This window comes from Nansenia antarctica (assembly GCF_963989245.1).
Source record: "Nansenia antarctica genome assembly, chromosome: 7".
NCBI classification, from domain to species: Eukaryota; Metazoa; Chordata; class Actinopteri; order Argentiniformes; family Microstomatidae; genus Nansenia; species Nansenia antarctica.
In genome coordinates, this window is record NC_137677.1 from 7,793,744 (window position 1) to 7,812,948 (window position 19,205).

General features: G+C 45.6%; 2 protein-coding genes across 2 annotated transcripts; one reads left to right on the forward strand and one right to left on the reverse strand.

Annotated features, from left to right (window-relative positions):
• Positions 1 to 153: 153 nt before the first annotated feature.
• ubxn6 (UBX domain protein 6) lies at positions 154 to 7,796 on the reverse strand. The gene is made up of 11 exons (XM_080537099.1): positions 7,604 to 7,796; positions 7,171 to 7,319; positions 6,908 to 6,960; positions 6,184 to 6,315; positions 5,834 to 5,931; positions 5,633 to 5,708; positions 3,562 to 3,652; positions 3,127 to 3,346; positions 2,668 to 2,798; positions 2,057 to 2,205; positions 154 to 1,781 (listed from the first exon to the last, which is right to left on the reverse strand). Exons 1-11 carry the CDS (start codon positions 7,690 to 7,692, stop codon positions 1,656 to 1,658), a joined length of 1,314 nt encoding a protein of 437 aa, XP_080393225.1. The 5' UTR covers positions 7,693 to 7,796; the 3' UTR covers positions 154 to 1,655.
• A 1,633-nt stretch (positions 7,797 to 9,429) lies between these two features.
• On the forward strand, positions 9,430 to 16,508 carry hdgfl2 (HDGF like 2). The gene is made up of 16 exons (XM_080537094.1): positions 9,430 to 9,521; positions 10,258 to 10,334; positions 10,932 to 11,070; positions 11,304 to 11,594; positions 11,862 to 11,984; positions 12,105 to 12,188; positions 12,348 to 12,582; positions 12,962 to 13,052; positions 13,194 to 13,485; positions 13,612 to 13,745; positions 13,896 to 13,963; positions 14,332 to 14,402; positions 14,604 to 14,705; positions 14,854 to 15,010; positions 15,152 to 15,317; positions 15,530 to 16,508. The coding sequence occupies exons 1-16, from the start codon at positions 9,450 to 9,452 to the stop codon at positions 15,612 to 15,614; spliced, it is 2,187 nt and encodes a 728-aa protein (XP_080393220.1). The 5' UTR covers positions 9,430 to 9,449; the 3' UTR covers positions 15,615 to 16,508.
• The last annotated feature ends 2,697 nt before the right edge of the window (positions 16,509 to 19,205 follow it).

Consider the following 19,205-nt stretch of genomic DNA (forward strand, 5'->3'; position numbering starts at 1 on the left):
GAATAATGTTTCGGGTGAACGAAACGTTGCCTTATAAACCACATTTTATTTCAATGAGGTTCACACTTATTCCCAAGCAGGCAGTATGATGTGTACATTATGTGTGATTTATAATAACAAAACCATAATGCAATCTTCTTTATTACAGGCAGGTTAGAAAGCAACATATAACTCCAGAGCTTTGATAAGTAGACAGCATGCTATCCTCAGCTAGTCATCCTAGACAAAGTTAGGACACATTAACATTTTGGTTCAGAAAACAACGTAAATGAACCAATGAGCTTTGCTATGGTTAGCAGATGACAGTAGCACTGTGTACAGACTCCTGACGTGGCTGAAACACTGGAGGAATATGGCTGAGCGTGTGCATGGTACACTGAGCAGTGGACAGGTACTGTGAGGAGAGGTAGGTTGTTGTCATCCCAGCCACCTGCGCAGGATCAACACTGTCTCACCATGTTGTGTGTATGTCCCTTCATTTCAGTCTTAAAACAAAAGAGCCATTTATACATTTCTCTATACATACTGCTCTGCCACAATGAGTTATGTTGGTTACATACAAACTGAAACTGACTGCAAGTGAACACAACCACTACAAAACAACACATTTCCATGCTGCCAACATCACGACAGCAAACTCAGAACGATTTAATTAGAATTGCAAGTCATTTTTAAATAAATTTCATAAATGCTTGATGGGATAGATTGGTTATACTTGCAAATGATGCATAGCCAAAGCTCTGGCAGCAAGCCCCTACAGATTATGTCCAGGCAAGTACAACATAACTGACATTTCAACATGTATGCCAAGACGAGTGCCAACTCTTTCTGTCATTATAGAATGGTTTATTTCCCCCATTCGCCAAACGGGTCTCTTCATTGCCAGGAGCTTTAGTCCAATCAATTTTACGTTCAGGTAATTGAAAAACTTGCTGCTGCTATCTTTGAAAGTGCTTGGGATGACTCAAATACAATATTACAGGATTCACCTTAAATAAAATAGCGTAACCGTTACGTTGTTTTGCGGTCTGCAGCTGATAACACTCACATCAAATCACATCAAGTCAAAAATAAAATAAAACAAAAATACCTGACCTGAAATAGGCTTCATTCAGGAGTCCTATCAGATCAGGCTGCTCCACTATCAGATAGGACGACACCACATTCACTGAACCCTTACCACTGGGTTAGCAAGTCTAGCATCTGCCTCCGCTACGACCACCCACCCACTCTTCAAAACTGTACCGACATTACTGTATAGCATCTGGGTCAACACATATGTTGTGCTAGCAGGGTGAGTAGATGGGAGATGGGCATTGTAGAGACACGCCATGACAACGGCGTCTCTCCATACCACGCCGAGTTGACTGATGACCTAGTCATACATGTGTAAGGGAGTAGATCCACAGTCAACCTACCGGTACGTACATTCAGGGAACAATAAAAATAAAACACTGCGTGGTAATTGGTAAATAAGCTATTTATCATTCCTCTTCAGAATGACGGACCTTCCTTTAACGGGTTAGTTAGTAGTGTATTTCTACAGGGTAGTGTCATCTCCAGGTAGGGAAGAGGGAGGGGGGGGGGCTGTGGACGCTCAGTAATATCAGTGGGAGGCAGCAGGGAGAGTTCAAGGACAACATGTGGCTTTGTGCTCAGCTGAGGGTCCGAATGTTCTCCAGTAACTCCGGCTTGAGGAGCGCAGCATTCTTTCTGCCGGCGGCGGCGATGTCCGCCTGCACCGAGGCGTCCCAGGAGAACGTCAGCGTGGCCGCCGGGACCTTCAAGAGAGACAACACGGTAAACAAACAAAGATTTGATGAAATTTATCTCATTTTGTTTGCTTCCATATTTGCTCTGGGGCAGGGGTCTGCGACTCCAATCCTGGAGTGCAGGGTCCTGTTCCAGCTGAGCTTCGACTTATGATGCTAATATACATGATTTTTTTTTGTCGCAACCAGTGCTTTTGTGCTGGGTTGAGAACAGAAGCCTGCATTCCTGAAAGCTCTACAGGACCAGAGTTGGAGATGTGCTCTGAGGTGTCCTGGTCTCTCACCAGGCTGCACTCGTTCAGGGCCACCTCTTTGTCCTCCTGCAGTTTGTGTCCCCCCGGGGCCACCAGCTCAAAGGGCTGCCAGTCGTCCACCAACGCCTCCCGGACAAACTGGAAGAGCACAGCCACCCGATCCCAGGCGAGGAAGGTGCCTGCAGAGGGCGTTATGAGAGAGAGAGAGAGAGAGAGAGAGAGAGAGAGAGAGAGAGAGAGAGAGAGAGAGAGAGAGAGAGAGAGAGAGAGATAAGAGGCAGACGTCAACACTGCTAGAAAACACGGAGATTAGAGAGGCAGCGGTCACTGCCAAATAGTTATCGGAATGGCTGTGAAAAGGTCTGTGACCTTCATTTCTGGAAGCACGGTACAGTCAACTTTCACTGATGAATACCTCTCTATCGAAGCGACATGGACAAAACCTGTACTCTAATCATTGTCAGTATTTAATCTCCGTTCCACTGCTTCCATCATAGAATAGTTCTTATGAATTCAAACGTTAGTGATTCCAGTGTGTGCAGGTGTTCCCTAGTTTCACGTCCTTGTGAACTACTACCCTAAAAGAGCTAGAGCTGTTTACCCACACCCAGGAAGGTGGCTGTCAACAGATAGACACAGACCTTGTAGGAGGGATCCGTCTGGCATTCGCACTCTCAACAGGGAGTAGTTGTATTTCCTCCTCTCCCTCTGCTCGTCCCTCTCCCGCATGGCCTTGGTGCGCAGCATGGCGTTCCGCTCCACCTGCTCCGTCCTGACAACCACACGGACACAAGGTACCAGCTGTTCAGAGACGCCTGGAAACCCGCAGGATTCCACCCCGGGGGTCTTCCCCCGCACACACCAACCCAACGTCTTACACAGCTGGCTTCAGGACAAGATTAGGTTGGAGTATGGGAGACCCGGGTTGGAACCCTGTCGATTACACACACAGGCATGTGTGCGCACACATACACACAGAAAAAGAGATTGATGAACCTGTCATGCTGTAATGCTAGTGGGTGCAGTTTATGATCGAGCACAATGAGCCATAATATGTAGGTGAGTCTCTCTGGTGAGTCTCTCTGGGTGAGTCTACATACTTCTGCATCTGCTCCCTCCTGATGTCCTCTGCTGTCAGGTTGTAGAAGTCCTGGGGCAGCTCGAAGCGCGTGGCGTTGGGGGAGGAGCGGTAGACCTGGGGCTGCCGGTCCAGCTGGGCCCTGACAGGCTCTCCCACCTGCAGAAGGTCCCTCCTGTCCCTCATCTCCTCCAGGGCTTCAGGGCTGAACTCTGCCAGCACCAGGAACTCTTCACTCTCCTCTGGGATGTGTGTGTGAAGAAATGACACATCGCAATGGTTACCTGTGCACACGGTCTCTCTCTCTCTCACACACACACACACACACACACACACACACACACCACACACACCACACACACACCACACACACCACACACACACCACACACACACCACACACACGCACACACACGCACACGCACACACACGCACACGCTGCATCTGGGTGAGTTTACCTTGTCCATCCACATCCACAGGCATCATGATGCTCTCAAAGCCCACAGCCTGCAGGAACTCCCGAGTCCCATCCACAGGCTTGACCTTCTCCTGGGGAGGCAGACCAGAGAGAGAGAGAGGGCTGAAAGGACGGCCCTGACAGACACATTCAGTTTCTCATCAGGTTCATCATGTCTCTCCCCCGATGAGATTCTCACACTTATCACATCAAAGCGGGCAACCACATGCCCTCTTGACCCCATCCCCACCCCCCTTCTCCAATCCATTTCCGCCGACATCCTTCCTTACCTTACCACCCTAATCAACTCCTCCCTATCCACTGGATCTGTCCCAGCGGCCTTCAAAATAGCCAGAGTCAAGCCTCTCCTCAAGAAACCTACCCTTGACCCATCATCTGTCCACAACTACAGACCTGTATACCTTCTCTCCTTCCCTTCCAAAACCCTTGAACGCGCGGCATCTAAACAACTGACTGACTATCTCCGGAAGATGGATCACTTAGACCCCCACCAATCCGGCTTCAAGGCTGGGCATTCCACTGAGACTGCGCTCCTTGCTGTCACGGAAGCCCTCCACTCTGCCCAAGCTTCCTCCCTCTCCTCTGTTCTCATTCTCCTTGACCTGTCTGCTGCCTTCGACACAGTCAATCACCAGATCCTTCTCTCCATCCTCTCAGACCTGGGCATCTCTGGCACCGCACACTCCTGGTTTTCTTCCTACCTGGCGGGCCGCTCCTACCAGGTGACCTGGAGAGAATCGCTATCTTCTCCACGAACCCTCTCCACTGGAGTACCCCAGGGTTCCGTCCTAGGGCCCCTACTCTTCTCCCTCTACACCAAGTCTCTTGGCTCGGTAATCTCTTCACATGGGCTCTCCTACCACAGCTACGCAGACGACACTCAACTCTTCCTGTCCTTCCCCCCGTCTGATGTACACGTGGCAACCCGTATCTCAGCATGTCTCGCTGACATTTCAACTTGGATGGCTGACCACCATCTCAAGCTTAATCTTAACAAGACCGAGCTCCTCTTCATTCCCGGGAAAGCCTGCCCTCTCCAAGACTTCTCCATCACAGTGGAGAACTCTACTGTAACCCCCTCCCTGACAGCCAAGAACCTTGGAGTGATCCTGGATAACCGACTTTCCTGTGCGGAGAACATTGCAGCAACGGCTCGCTCATGCAGATTCTTCCTCTACAACATCAGAAGGATACGACCATTCCTTACCAGAGAGGCAGAGCAACTCTTGACCCAGGCACTGGTCATCTCCCGCCTGGATTACTGCAATGTACTCCTGGCTGGGCTCCCCGCTTCAGCCATTAGACCTCTGCAGCTCATCCAGAATGCTGCTGCCCGGCTGGTATTCAACCTCCCCAAATACTCGCATGTCACCCCTCTCCTTCGCACCCTGCACTGGCTCCCGATAGCAGCTCGCATCAGATTCAAGACCCTGGTGCTTGCATACCAGGCAGCTAAAGGGACAGCCCCTGCCTACCTGAAGGAAATCGTAACCCCCCAAACCCCTGCCCGCTCACTCCGCTCCTCCACCTCGGCTGGCCGACTGGCCCCACCTCCTCTACACAGCAGTCGGGCTGCCCGATCACGTCTCTTCACAACACTGGCTCCCCGCTGGTGGAATGAGCTCCCAACGGCTGTCAGAACGGCAGAGTCACTACCCATCTTCCGCCGTAGACTGAAGACCCATCTCTTCAGGTTACATCTTAACTGCTCTTCCTGAGACATCTTCTGACCCTCACCACTACGTCTCCTAAAGACACCCGCTTTCCCCTCTACTGTGTCCCTAAGAACTTCTATTGCCCCCCTTGTACTGTTTCTCTGTTCCTCCAGAAAAAATAAAAAAAATAAATAATAAAATTAGTAGAAGGCGATAATAGGGAGAAGGTTTTTCCTTCTATCAGTGGCCCCGGGCCCGAGCTAGAGTACTCTTCCTGCAACGAATGGTGGACTGCTGATTCACATGCTTAGTATTCAAATGTATTGATTGTAAGTCGCTTTGGAATAAGGTGTCTGCTAAATGCCAAAAATGTAAATGTAAATGTCTAACACCTACCTGGTACACCTTGTTGCTGAGTTTGATCTTCCTATACTTCTCCTCTGTGGGGTTCTTACATATGTTCTCAATGTACCTGGCAAGAGAGAGAGAGAGGGGGGGGGGGGGCATGAAATAATCACTTACAACATCAGTCCGTAACATGACAACACGAGAACCTTTCCTATGAAAGACTCCTGCCAACATCGACGCATTTCTCACTTGCTGATGATGTCCACCGCAGCCTTCACTTTCTCTCTGTCCTTGTTGAAGGTATGCACCATCATGATGGAGGCCTCCACTCGGTCCTCTTCAAAGCGCTGTTAGTCATGACCAGACAAATTTTTTATCAGGGGGGTATTCAATTAGGACCAATTCCATTCATGTCAGTGAGGACTTGTGGTGCAATTTATTTCCCGCGAATAGTATGAATGAATGGCACGTATGAATGAGTCAATTAATTCACACTTCACATGAACGTACATGTCAGTCACAGTCAGATCATGCAACGCCGTTGAGTTCATCTGATTCGTTTAAAGCTTAAAAAAATGTGAATCTCTTTTCAGACCTACCATGAAAATGGCCTCTTTGATGTGAACATCTCTCTCGCCCTTAGTTAAGGTGGCTCCGGTGAGTGGGCAGGTGAAATAGACACCTGACACTGAGAGACAGGCAGGATCCTTAACAGGCACCGTGGTGGTGTCCTGTAAAAGATGACACATTACCAACAATGAGTAAACACATGTACTTTGTTGGTCAGTCAATGTGTAGAATAGATCTAGTCTTGAGTTTGAAAAAACATTTAAAGAGCGTTGTATTGCAAAAGTGTGTACACAATGTGCTATAAAATCACAGTTGTTGGTTTGATTTGTATAGATGTGCGTCCTTGCCCCTACTCCTACATACCCAGCCATCACCTTGCCTTGAGATGTCTTAAGATGTCTTAATTAACCAAAATAAGACTTTTGTCTGTCAAGACGTCTTAAGTCGTCTTAAGACCTAACCTGAAGACATGCACTCACTTAAGACATGGAGCATAAGAGACATATTTTCTGTGTCTTGAAGACACAGAACATCTTGAGGTGTCTTAAGACACTGAATGTCAATGTCTTAAGACAGTCAGGCGATCTTGTTCCAATTGGAATGATAATGAATTATCCTATTATATGTTTTACATTATGAATTAGTTAAATAATAATTCAATTGGTGTGTCCCAGGACAGAAAATGCATGTCATGTGGATAAAAGGTATTAACTGTGAAGTTTAAGTGTTTTCAACATGATGAAGTACTGTTACCTTATCCTGGGCAGCTGCAACTGCTGCAGCTTCTGCCTCCAACTCTCTCTTCACTATGAAAAGAGAATTAAGTCAGACCACGAGACCCAAAACGCAATCTCACTAATCCTCTCAGCCAGGCTACACTGCTTGTCGGACTTGTCAACAGTTGACAGTCTTATCAATACAATATCCTTCTATTCTATTCTACAATCTTTCAAGGAATAGGGTACAATAAGACTGAAGCAACGATGAAACCATAGGTGTATGTATCCCTCTCTCACCCTGGTTCCGGATGGCATCCTGGGAGGTCTGGACCCGTGGGCGGTGCTGCTGCTCCACCCGGGCCTGGGCTGCGGCCCCTGCCCTGCCATCAGAGGGGGCCTGGCGGGGCTTGGCAGGGCCACTGCTCTGCACCACCTGGTGCTTCGAGCTACAGGCAGAGGACAGGGGGGGGGATAAGAGAAGAACCATGTCAACATCATCATGTGATGTGGATACTTCACGTGACATTCCCCATTTGATATGCGGTGTTCATGCCAGATCATGCGTACAGGCGTGAAGCAGTGTGCTAGATCATAATGAGGGATCATAATGATCACCAAATAGCGGGTCGATGACGTCACCAGGTTATTTGCAGGCAAGCGGACTGGAGCGTCAGACGCTCAGGCTAACGGTCGTCTAACGGCCGTCTAACGCTCGGGGAAGTTTGTTTACCTGCTGCCCTCTTCTGCTGTCAGTTTCTTCCCAGGTCCTGCTGACTTGAACTTGATATCTTTCTTGATATCATCAAAGAATTTCTTCATTTCTCTTAGTTGACGTTGGCAGTTAAAATAGCCTGCGATCAAAGAGTCCAGGTGACTAAGAAGGTGTGAGAGAGAGCAGCTTAGAAGAGAAGCTTGTTTACATCAAACCCGAGAACGGAAGAAGGAAGTGTGCGCAGGAAATGACGTTTAAAAAAGGGGAAATGTTTTAAACAGCGAAGCCCAGTGGTGGTAAAAAAATAACACCACACAGGCATTAATAAACACCTAATGGATCAGATTATGTAAAAAAACTCAATTTTGACAAAAATGGAGATAGAACCTTATAATTCTACAGGACTGTAGAAATACTAATCGTGACGTTAGAATTATAAGGTTCTATCTCCATTTTTGTCAAAATTGAGTTTTTTTTACATAATCTATTTTTACAAATGTTGACATTTTTGAGTTAGTAATTAATAAAATACAAAGGTTCCATCTCACAAAACATAATGGAATGTAAAAACTTTGACGCTCAATATCTCTGAACTGCCCTAAACGGAGATAGAACCTTATCATTCTAAGCTCACGAAATGTGTAGAATGATTTCTACTTGAACATGAATAAATAAACTAAATAACAACGTAATCAGCATGAAGTAGAATGTTCATGTATTACAGATTGTACACTGCATCGTATCATGTTAAACTTGAAGTTTTTTGTGTGTGTTGAATAGGTTGGAGTGCATGGAAGTTGGGAGTGGACACGTTTGATATTACATAAATGACATCCATATCCAATATCATTTGCCAAAAGAAGGGGAACTTCTGTAATAATGACATGCACCAGATCATACATCCCACCCAACAAAAGAAATAAAAATCACACATTACATTTTTAGGATTATATTTTTACATTTACATGTTTGACAATTAGCAGTCATGTACATTTTGTATTTTTACATTTTTATGGTAGGACCAGGTGCCATTGCCAATCACAATGCCAGAGGGAAGGATTACTTTTGGACTCACTCGTCTTCGTGTCACAGAGGCTGTCGCTTTGTGCGTGTGCGTGTACGTGTGCTTGTGCATGTAATGTGTGCGTGCGTGTGTGTGTGTGTGTGTGTGATGCATTCATGTTAATATTATGCGACCTGAAGAAGAGCTATGGGGCCAAATCAACTTGTCTGTAATATCAAACACAATCTAACGTCATAAACGTCACATTTTTGCACATTTGCAAATGAATGAAGGGAGCGCCTGATTAGAATGTCCTTACCGCACATTTAACAGTGTTACACATTATAGCCTTTCATTGGTTAGCAGGGTGGAGCAACACAAAGAAACAGCCAATAAGGCCAAGCTAAGTGGGAGGGACTTCCTCTCCTCTCTCATAATGAGGCTGTGTTCGAAATGGCATACTAGCATACTGCATACTGCTTACTAAATTCATAATAAGTATGCCAATACCAGCCGACCGAAAATCTAGTTACATACATTACTTGCATACTCAAATTTCACATAATCTACAGTGTGAACGCTCTCGCATACTCAAAATCTACGTCATATCTAGTATGAGTAGTATGCTAGTATGCCATTTCGAACACAGCCATAATGAGAGTTAGCTTCTCAACTCATCTCGCGAGAGCTTAGCCTGCCTCGTCTCGCGCTGCTGTTAGCTTCGCGATCTTAGCTTGGGAGCTAACTTACATCGTTATTACAGGGTTTTCGTGTCGGCCTGCAAAAACGCCAAGAAAGATAAGCGACACAAAGGGAGAAAAGGCTGCTAGAGAGAGAAGGAGAGCAAGGAGGAGGAGAAGGATGCCGCACAATTTCCAGCCGGGAGGCCTGGTCTTCGCCAAAATGAAGGGCTACCCCCACTGGCCAGCCAGGGTAAGAGCCAGGCAGCCTGATCCCGAGGCAGTGAGGGGGTGGGCGGCTATGGGACCCTGGAAGGTCTCGCTGTGTGTGTGCATCCTTGGTTTTAGCCAGCTTAGCTTTGTAGCTTTGCCTCTCCTCGTGTTTGGGGAGGTGTAGGGGTCGATCAGGCTGGATGTTAGGCTGGATCTGGATGTGATCTCTGCATAGTGCAATGATGGCCAAGGCTACTTCCAGAATGGCCTTGTTTGTGCATGGATTTGGTCCATATGTAAGTCCAGTGCTAAGGCAAGCTGGCTGGCTACTGTTGATGTGTGTGCATTGAACTGTGGGCTAATTTGCAACTTTGACTTTGTACACTAATACCTGCAAATCATGCACACATTTTAAAATCATTGCACTAATACCTGCAAATCATGCAAATCATGCAAATCAAATCCTACTACACTTCATTGAGGTTTATTGTTGAACACAGTAACACATTAGATTTTCTTGATCTTGTCATGGAAAACTGGTGGTAATGTGTTGTGCCATAGCCAAATAATCTGAATGAATGGTTTTGACTTGAAGTCTTAGAGGAGGAATGTTGATTTGTTTTGAGTCTGGAGACACAACATGTTTATGATCATAAGTAGCTATGTTTAAAAACTCATGTCAGGTGCTTTTATTAGTGAATATACAGTATTATTGACCTCTAATGCAATAAGCACCCTACAATACAAAGTCTCTCCTGTGTGTCTCTGTCTCCCAGATTGAGGATGTGGCAGAGGGGGCAGTGAAACCACCCCCCAATAAGATCCCCATTTTCTTCTTCGGGACCCACGAAACGTAAGTGCTGCTGTGTGCCTGTTTACTGATTTAGAAAAAGAAGATAATTCCTCCTTTAATGGACATGGATGGACTGATGTATCCAACATTTAACTGTAACTAATAGGCCCGCATTCAACAAATCCTTATTACTTAAGAAATGTGTTACAGCACTGGGGAGACAAGTCTTCCGTCTTATACTGAGGTAGTCAGAGATGCTTTTCACACCACTGTTAGCTAGGTAATCCTGTTCCACCTGGGGCTATTCTGGAGTCTGTACGCCAGTATTTGCGGTGTATTCCCCATGGTCATATTTTTCTTATGCTGCTTCTTCATTGCCTTTGAATCCCATTGAAGTGCTTTTAATCTACCGCTTTGTGTATGACATCATATTTGTGCTCTGAAAGATGCTGTCCGCTTTGTTATGATGTTGTTAGAGGATTTGTTTTGCAAGATGGTATACGCTGTTCTCAAACTGCCACTAGGTGGCACAGAAAGTCTGTCAGTGTCAGTGTTGCCATTCTATACCATTTCATGGTATGTCTTGACTGTTAGAATTACAGTGCAGTGCTATGTACCATCACATTGTCTATAAAACACAGCCTCTCTCTTTCCTAGTGCATTCCTTGCACCAAAGGACCTTTTTGCCTACGAGATATACAGCGATCGCTACGGAAAGCCCAATAAAAGGAAGGGATTCAACGAAGGCTTATGGGAAATCCAAAACAACCCCCATGCCTCCTACAGCAGGGGTGCTGTAAGTTCCTCATTTCCTCTGGGATCCATGTGACCGAGCCTCGGATCAATATTGTTTCCATGACCCTGACCTTAGTCTATTTACGCTGTGTGCCCTGTGTCCTGATAGTGTTGTTATCCCTGCTTTCTTTCTTTTTTTCTGTATGCTTCTTTTACATCGGTAACTTATTGTCCAAAATAAGACCTCCAAGTTGATGACTTGTGTGTGTGGCATTACCTCTATTCTCTCCCTAGCCTAACAGCTCCTCTGACAGTGAAGGCAATGATGATGATGGAGGAGCTGAAGAAGAAGGAGGAGGTAAAGGAAGTGATGAGGATGAGGATGATGAGGAAGCTAAAGCTGTGGTGCCCAGGAAACAACGTAAACAAGCCGACACAGCGAGTGAGGTTGACTCTGATTCCGGAAGTGAAGATGGAGGAGGAGGAGGAGGAGGTGGACGAGGAGGAGGACGAGGTGGAGGTGGAGGAGGAGGAGGAGGAGGAGGAGGAGGAAGAGGTGCGAAGAGGAAGCCCCCTGCTGCCAAGGTGATTGCAATTTCCATCGTCAGTGTCTTTGGAACCTAAGGGCCACCGTACAGAACAGTCTTTTCTCTGAAGTGGCGTTACTCAACACATTCCTCAATGCTGTATAACTGCCAAAAAGTGCTGAAAAAGGCCAAAACCTTGAGATATGATCAGATATGAGATACGATCAGATATGAGATATGATCAGAACTTTATTCTAACATGTATAAAAAAGCGAGACTATGAACAGTATGTAATTTCCGCTCAATCTCCGCTGTTGTCGTTTAGCGCCCCCCTCCTTCGAAGAAGGCCCGGGGCTCGTCCAGCGAGAAGGACGGAGAGGAGAGCGGCTCCCCCTCGGAGCCAGACCCGTCCCCCAGTGACTCGGATTCTGGGAAGAACAGTGACCAGGTCAGTACACACACACACACACACACACACATAGTTGTGTGTTCTACCCCAGCAGTTCACAATTGCGTCACAATCACAAACTAGATTGTTTATGTGTGTTTTTCTGGTTTGACCTTGTAGGACTTCACACCTGAGAAGAAGTCATCAGCAGCAGCGGGGCGAGGAGGCGGGAAGAAAGCTGCTGTCGGCAGAGGAAAGAAGAAGGTGAGGCGTCCACACAGCCTAGCGTGAGAACACAGAACACAGCCCTCGGAGGTTCAACCAAGGACGCCTGGAACTCAGTGAGTCTCGTGTGACTTTCCTCTCATGGTGTTTTTATTTTTTTTCTCTCTCTCTCTCTCTCTCTCTCTGTGTGGGCTGCAGAAGGCCTCGTCTGGCTCAGACTCTGATTCAGACTCCGGTTCTCAGTCGGAGCAGAAAGGAGGAGGAGGAGGAGGAGGAGGGAAAGGGAAAGGGAAAGGGAGTGGGAGTGGGAGTGACTCAGAGGAGGACGAGAAGCCACGACCTGCCCTGTCTGGGTCAGAATCCAAGTCTGGCTCAAAGTCCGACTCCGACTCAGACCCGCCTCCGCGGAAGGGGCCCCAAGCACGGAAAAAAGGTGAGTTTCCGGGAATATTTGGCCCCCCGGGAAAAGATCGATCTGTCATATTTCTTCTACAGTTAACCAGTTATTAAGTTGCTGTGTGGTATTATCGGTACGCAGGCCTTTAGATAAATGCCAATCACAAGTTTGTAGGGAAAAAAATTAAACTGGGAGAGCAGATGTTGAAAAAACACTACCAATTGCACATTGTTCATTACCCACTCAAAGTGGGGGGTAAGTGTATCACCTAGGTGATGGTAGATAACTGTATATGCCACTGTGTCACCTAGGTGATGGTAGATAACTGTATATGCCACTGTGTCACCTAGGTGATGGTAGATAACTGTATATGTCACTGTGTCACCTCGTGTCCTCTGCTCTCTGCCCCTTCCAGAGAGGCCTCCACCAAAGCCCAGAGCACGGAAAGCCAAACCCCCCCCGAGCAAACCTGCCAGACCCCCCACCTCCTCCTCAGACAGCGACAGGTCAGCGGCCGGCCCCTAATTGTCTGTCCCAAGTCGGTTCTGCTCTGTTGACGCGTCATGAATGGTGTCTATGAATAAATAAGTATGTTATGAATGGGGGCTACCTAATACGGTCCCCCTATGGTGTACCGTCTCCTATAGCGACAGCGAGCCGGACCGCATCAGCGAGTGGAAGAAACGAGACGAGGAGCGGCGGAAGGAAATCGAGGAGCGCCGGAAGAAGGAGGAGGCGGAAGAGCTGCGCCGGTTACGAGAGAGGGAGAAGAAGGAGGACGAGGAGAGGAAGAAGGAAAAGGAGCAAAAAGACAAAGGGAGCGACAGCGGCAGCGACAGCAGCTCGGACGAGGGGGTGGATGAACACCCGCTGAAAAAGTCCAAGAAACCCCCGCCGGCGCCGATCCCTGCCCCCTCTGACTCAGACTCTGGACCTGAGGTAAAGAGAAGGGCAGTGGATGTGACATTGAGAGGTGATGTTGTTAGATGTCGCTTGTCTCTCTCTACTCTTGTTTCAGTAAACAGCCATTTTAGATATGTTACATCACATCTGTCCCTTGTCCAGGTGAAAAAGTCGGCCAAGCGTTCAGACAACCAGAAGAAAGGGAGGTCAAAGCAAGAGAAGGACCGGAGAGACAAAAAGGAGAAGGAGGCGAAGCAGAGGAAACCACAGCGCTCAGAGGAGCGGTCCCGGAGGAGGTAAACGAATATTAACGGAACCGGACAGAGACTAGAATAAAACATCTTAGATTAGGTGTTATCTCCATCCCCCAATAAAAGCATAAATGCCCTAAAACATACCAAATAAAATGTATGCATGCAAATCACTCACCCCCTCCTCTCCCTTAGGCCCAAGCCAGAGAAACCTAAACGCCGACCAGAGAGGCCTCCAGAGAAGAAAGTTGAGAAGAAAAAAGGTCCGACTTCACATTAACTATTGAGTTCAGTTTGTCCATTTGAAAGCCCTGTCTTTGTGTCTAGTGTGTAATATTTGTGATATGTTATATGTGTATATGTTTGTGAATATGTGAATATGTTTTTCTGTTTTTGCACCTTCAGAAGAACCACTACAAGTTCATTGTATAGGCAACTGTACAAGGACAATAAAGTCTATTCTATTCTATCTATTCTATTCTGTCTATTGGCCATGTGAAAACTCATTTGCATGGTGTTACCGCTGTGTAACGGTTTGTCAGATGCACTGATGCAAAGCTAAAATGATATCTCCCTCCTTCTTTCCATGCTCTCGCTTTGTCTGTCGGCGTGTGTGTGCGCACGTGTACAGAGCTGTCACCAGAGGAGAAGCTACAGAAGCTCCACAGCGACATTAAGTTTGCACTGAAGGTGGACAACCCAGTGAGTGGCTTGCTTCATTTATTCATAACAACAACAAAAAAGTTCCCCTGACCTCAATGGGACTTCCCGGTAAAATGATTGAATAAAAGAAGAAAAAAAAAAATCATAGACAACAGAAATGTTATGACAGATGTCACAATGCATCTAATATCTGACGCTGTTCTGTGGAGACCTGTAGCTGTCATGTTGTCTGTTTTACAGAACATTGAGGGCTGCCTGGAAGCCCTGGCCGAGCTCGAGGCTGTGCAGGTCACCTGCCACATTCTACAGAAGAACTCTGACGTGATCGCCACGCTCAAAAAGGTGCCCCCCCCCCCACAAAAACAACAACCTGTCAATGGGAATTAACATTGTTCTACATATAATCTCATACCTTGTTTTTCTTCCATCCCTGTATGAACTCTGCTGACGCGGTTCTTTTTTTAAAGCTCTGTTTCGATTGACGTTACAGATCCGTCGATACAAGGCCAGCAATGCCGTTATGGAGAAGGCCAGCCTGGTCTACAACAAGCTAAAACTCCAGTTTGTGGGCAAGGCAGAACCAGTGCCAGGTAAACCCAAAGCCGATGGCGAGGAGGAGGATCGAAAGGAGGAGACAAAGAACAGCGGTAATTCTTATCTATTCTCTCATATTTGCATTATTTCGGGCACTACTGGCTAATGACAGATTGAAAATGTTGTTCTTATTTTACTCCCATCATTTCTTTGCGCTTTAATATCAATATATCGATTTTTGCGTCTTTCCTCAGATTCGACACCTGTGAACGGCGAATCGGAACTCCCGAAAAATGAAGGTTCAGAGGTAGAGGGCAACCCTAAGTCCCCTAAGTCCCCTAAGTCCCCTAAGTCCCCTAAGTCACCTAGGTCACCTGTCCAGGAGGGAAATGATGAGCATACAGCTTCAAGCCCCAACAGGTAAGCATCCGATTTTTTTATGCATTGCATCTTTGTTTTAATTGACTTTCTGATGTTTTTATAGTTGTATCACGATATATCGGTTGCCTCAACACCAAAATGGAGGGGGAATTCTAGCATGTATCTTTTTCTGTCGTTTGTGGTGCCGTCTTTTATTTGTGGCGCTAGTTCTGATTACCTGCGCTCTCTCTCTCTCTCTCTCTCCATGGTAGGGCCAGTCCAGTCAGCCCTGCTGAGCAGCAGACGCACACTGATGATGAAACGAACCAGATGCCGGCTCTGTCTGCAGAGAGTTGAAGAAGCCTAACGGAAAAAGGAGTACAATTGTTTACCACAACAAAAAAGGAAAAGCTCACCAGTCTCTGAACCGTGGCGCTGTGCTGACGACCTCGTTGTTGTTTTTCAATTGTATGTTTCCTTTTATACAACACCTGGCCCGTCCCTTATCCCCCCCCCCACCTCCCACCTCCTCCTCTCAAGCTACCCCCCCCCCCGCCTTTATTTTTCTCCGTCATGAACTCTAACTTTGGTCTTTTCATACTGTATGTATATTGAGAGATTCCATTTTAGCACTTCTAACAGGAATTTAGGGGGGGGGGGGGGGGGGGGGGAGAGTGGAGTCATGTCATGAATGTTCTGCTTTAAAAAATAATTGTGCAGTCGCGTGAATCATCTGTCGGCTTCACTATACGAGAGCCTGTATAGAACTTCTGGAGAGTAAAGTGTGTTGGGACAGTATGAGTGTGGTACAGAGTCGTGCTTCTTCTTTTGAGTGTTGATTGTTGGTTACCCTTTTTTTTTTTATCTGGTCTTTTCTTATTAATCCAGACTCACCATGAATTATTAAGCCATTGAATGGAGTCACACATCAAATGTTTTCCAACTGAGGTCCACCTACTTTTTTATAACCGATATGTTTTCAGATATCGCATCTACTTTTGACTTTAATGCTGTGGAATTACATGCCTGTCATCTTGTTTTCCCCTCATTGGCTTTTCAATAACCTGCATATTGAATGGGAGTATAATATACATTGTGTACAGAGTGAATGATATGATCTTTATCGCAAATTGTGTAAGAAACTGTTTCAAAATCGCGGTCATCTGGATCCCATTTCACATTTGCTTGTCACACATACAATGACAGTGTTTTTAGTGATATGTAAATTGGTAAAATCATTTGTATCATTTAGTTGAGACTTGAATAAAAAATCTCAGCATGGTGGTCCTGATCATGAGTGTTCTGTCTCTTGATCATCACACACACACACACACAGGTTGTGTTAATGTACCTATATTCTCTCTATACTGCATAAGAATAGAGGCAAAACCATAATGCCTCTATGGTGAGGATGTTATGCTTGCTGTGTCGGTTGTGTCGCATCCTTTTGGTCCAGTCATTAAGTATGAGCATGGAAATTAGATTACACAGCATGCCATTTTATGCATGCACACTAGTCATGACGAAAATGACGGCTGTCAGTGTCTTTATATATATATATATATATATATATATATATATATACTGTACAAGATACTGACATATATAAGTCAGTATCTTATACAGTGCATAGAGTTTGGCCACCCAACCTAAATATATTGGTGGTGGTGGGAAATAGGTGGATTTAACATGGATCAAAGCTTGAGCATTGCAAACAGACATTTACAGTACATCGATGTCTTATTAATATAAGCAAAAACACTGACAACTCATTGACATAAGTGCATACACACACTTCAGGCTGTGCGCACCAACCTTTTTCCTATTCATTGATTCATCTATCCCATATGAGAATCCCACATAATACAATCAGGGCTGTGTTCGGAATAGCGTACTAGCATACTACTCATACTAGATATGACGTAGATTTTGAGTATGTAGTACGTTCGAACTGTACAGTATGCGAGATTTTGAGTATGCGAGAAATTTAAACATAATGCATAATGGTCGGCTGGTTTTCGGTTACTTATTCTGAATTTAGTAGGTAGTATGCAGTATATACTCATTGAGTATGCTAGTATGCAGTATAGGGGTAGTGGTGGTGGTCTTTTTTTTGATTGATTGAAAACTTTATTAGAAGATTTGCAGAAGTAGGTACATGAAAGTACATATTACATACAAGGTCAACTAATAGGATAAAAACCCAAGAAAGCCACTGGCTTATTTCAATTGGGGTCCTTGATTCTCAATTCATCGTTACATGTAAGACAGACAAAAAAACCTAGTACTATCTACATGATACAGACAAATAACTATTACTATCTACAAGATAAACATACATCCATCATGGGAAGAACAATACAACAAAACATAAGGTATGTACAGCGGGTAGGACAGGTGGGGACATACACCACAGGTGGGGGCGGGGGACAAAACACAAAGTATGTACAGTGGGTAGTTCGGGTCTTTTAATCTGATTTTTGATTTAGAGGGTCCAGTTACGGATTGCAGCCTCCTGTAAATGTTTTTTGAGAGTGGTTTTGAAGGTGGGCAGTGTTTTGCACTCCTTTAAGATTATAGGAAGGGCGTTCCACATTTTTACTGCATAGTTTGCAAACGAGTTTAACCCCTTGTTTGTGGTGCAACGCGGTTGAACGTGGTTCGTGGAGCTTCCTCTGGTGTTGTATGTGTGGACGTTGTTCACTTTTAGGAAGTATGTTGACAGGTACTTGGGTGTCTTTGTGGTGTAGCGTATCTTGAAGACCAGGCCCAGTGCAAGCTGCTGCACTCTGTCAACTACACGTAGCCAATCAAGGCTCAAAAAATGAGCAGCGGTTAGATGTGTCCTAGGGTTGAGGCCTAGCAGAAGCCTAACCAGTTTATTTTGGGCTGTCTGGACTGGAGTCTTGTTTTATGGGCCTTTGTGGTTCTATAGTACCATGATGTTACGGCATAGTCGAAGTGACATTGAATGAGAGCTCCTGATAGGGTCCTCAGTGTGTTTTTACTGACAAGTGAGGATATCCTGTCTAGTGGTAGTATGGCAGTATAGGGGTAGTGGTAGTGGTGGTCTAGTGGATAGACTTGTGTTGGACTTGTGATCGGAAGGTTGTGAGTTCAAATCCCGCCTGAAACCACACCACTACTAGTGTGCCCTTGAGTAAGGCACTTAGCCCTCAGTTACTCCAGGGGGAATGTCCCTGTAATTCGTAATTGTAAGTCGCTTTGGATAAAAGCGTCTGCTAAATGGCAAAATTAATTAATTAAATTAGTATGCAGTATATACTCATTGAGTATGCTAGTATGCAGTATATACTCAATTGAGTATGCTAGTATGCAGTATATACTCATTGAGTATGCTAGTATGCAGTATGTACTCATTGAGTATGCTAGTATGCAGTATGTACTCATTGAGTATGCTAGTATGCAGTATGTAGTATGTACTCATTGAGTATGCTAGTATGCAGTATATACTCATTGAGTATGCTAGTATGCAGTATGCAGTATATACTCATTGAGTATGCTAGTATGCAGTATATACTCATTGAGTATGCTAGTATGCAGTATATACTAATTGAGTATGCAGTATGCAGTATACTCATTGAGTATGCTAGTATGCAGTATATACTCATTGAGTATGCTAGTATGCAGTATATACTAATTGAGTATGCAGTATGCAGTATATACTCATTGAGTATGCTAGTATGCAGTATGCTAGTATGCCATTCCGAACACAGCCAATCAGGTCAGCTGACTTTCAGACGCCATTTTGTTCAGCCATTTCCTAGACTGATTATCCACTGGCAGTGTCTCTGCACAGCCCAGGACAGGACAGGACAGCCCCATCTGGCCTCGCCTCTCTCTGGCCGGGGATTAAGTCAACATTTGGGGGGTGGATGAGAGACTGTTGTCTTGTCTAGTGGACCGGTTAGAACCGTACACACACGT

Excerpts from the sequence above, each read along its gene's own strand:
- ubxn6 (XM_080537099.1), bottom strand. The coding sequence starts at position 7,692 with ATGAAGAAATTCTTTGATGATATCAAGAAAGATATCAAGTTCAAGTCA. Across the intron at positions 6,961-7,170 it reads GGATGCCATCCGGAACCAGG|TGAAGAGAGAGTTGGAGGCA; the intron begins GTGAGAGAGGGA and ends CTCTTTTCATAG. Across the intron at positions 6,316-6,907 it reads TTGCAGCTGCCCAGGATAAG|GACACCACCACGGTGCCTGT; the intron begins GTAACAGTACTT and ends CATCTTTTACAG.
- hdgfl2 (XM_080537094.1), top strand. The coding sequence starts at position 9,450 with ATGCCGCACAATTTCCAGCCGGGAGGCCTGGTCTTCGCCAAAATGAAG. Across the intron at positions 11,595-11,861 it reads GGAAGCCCCCTGCTGCCAAG|CGCCCCCCTCCTTCGAAGAA; the intron begins GTGATTGCAATT and ends GTTGTCGTTTAG. Across the intron at positions 14,403-14,603 it reads CACTGAAGGTGGACAACCCA|AACATTGAGGGCTGCCTGGA; the intron begins GTGAGTGGCTTG and ends TCTGTTTTACAG.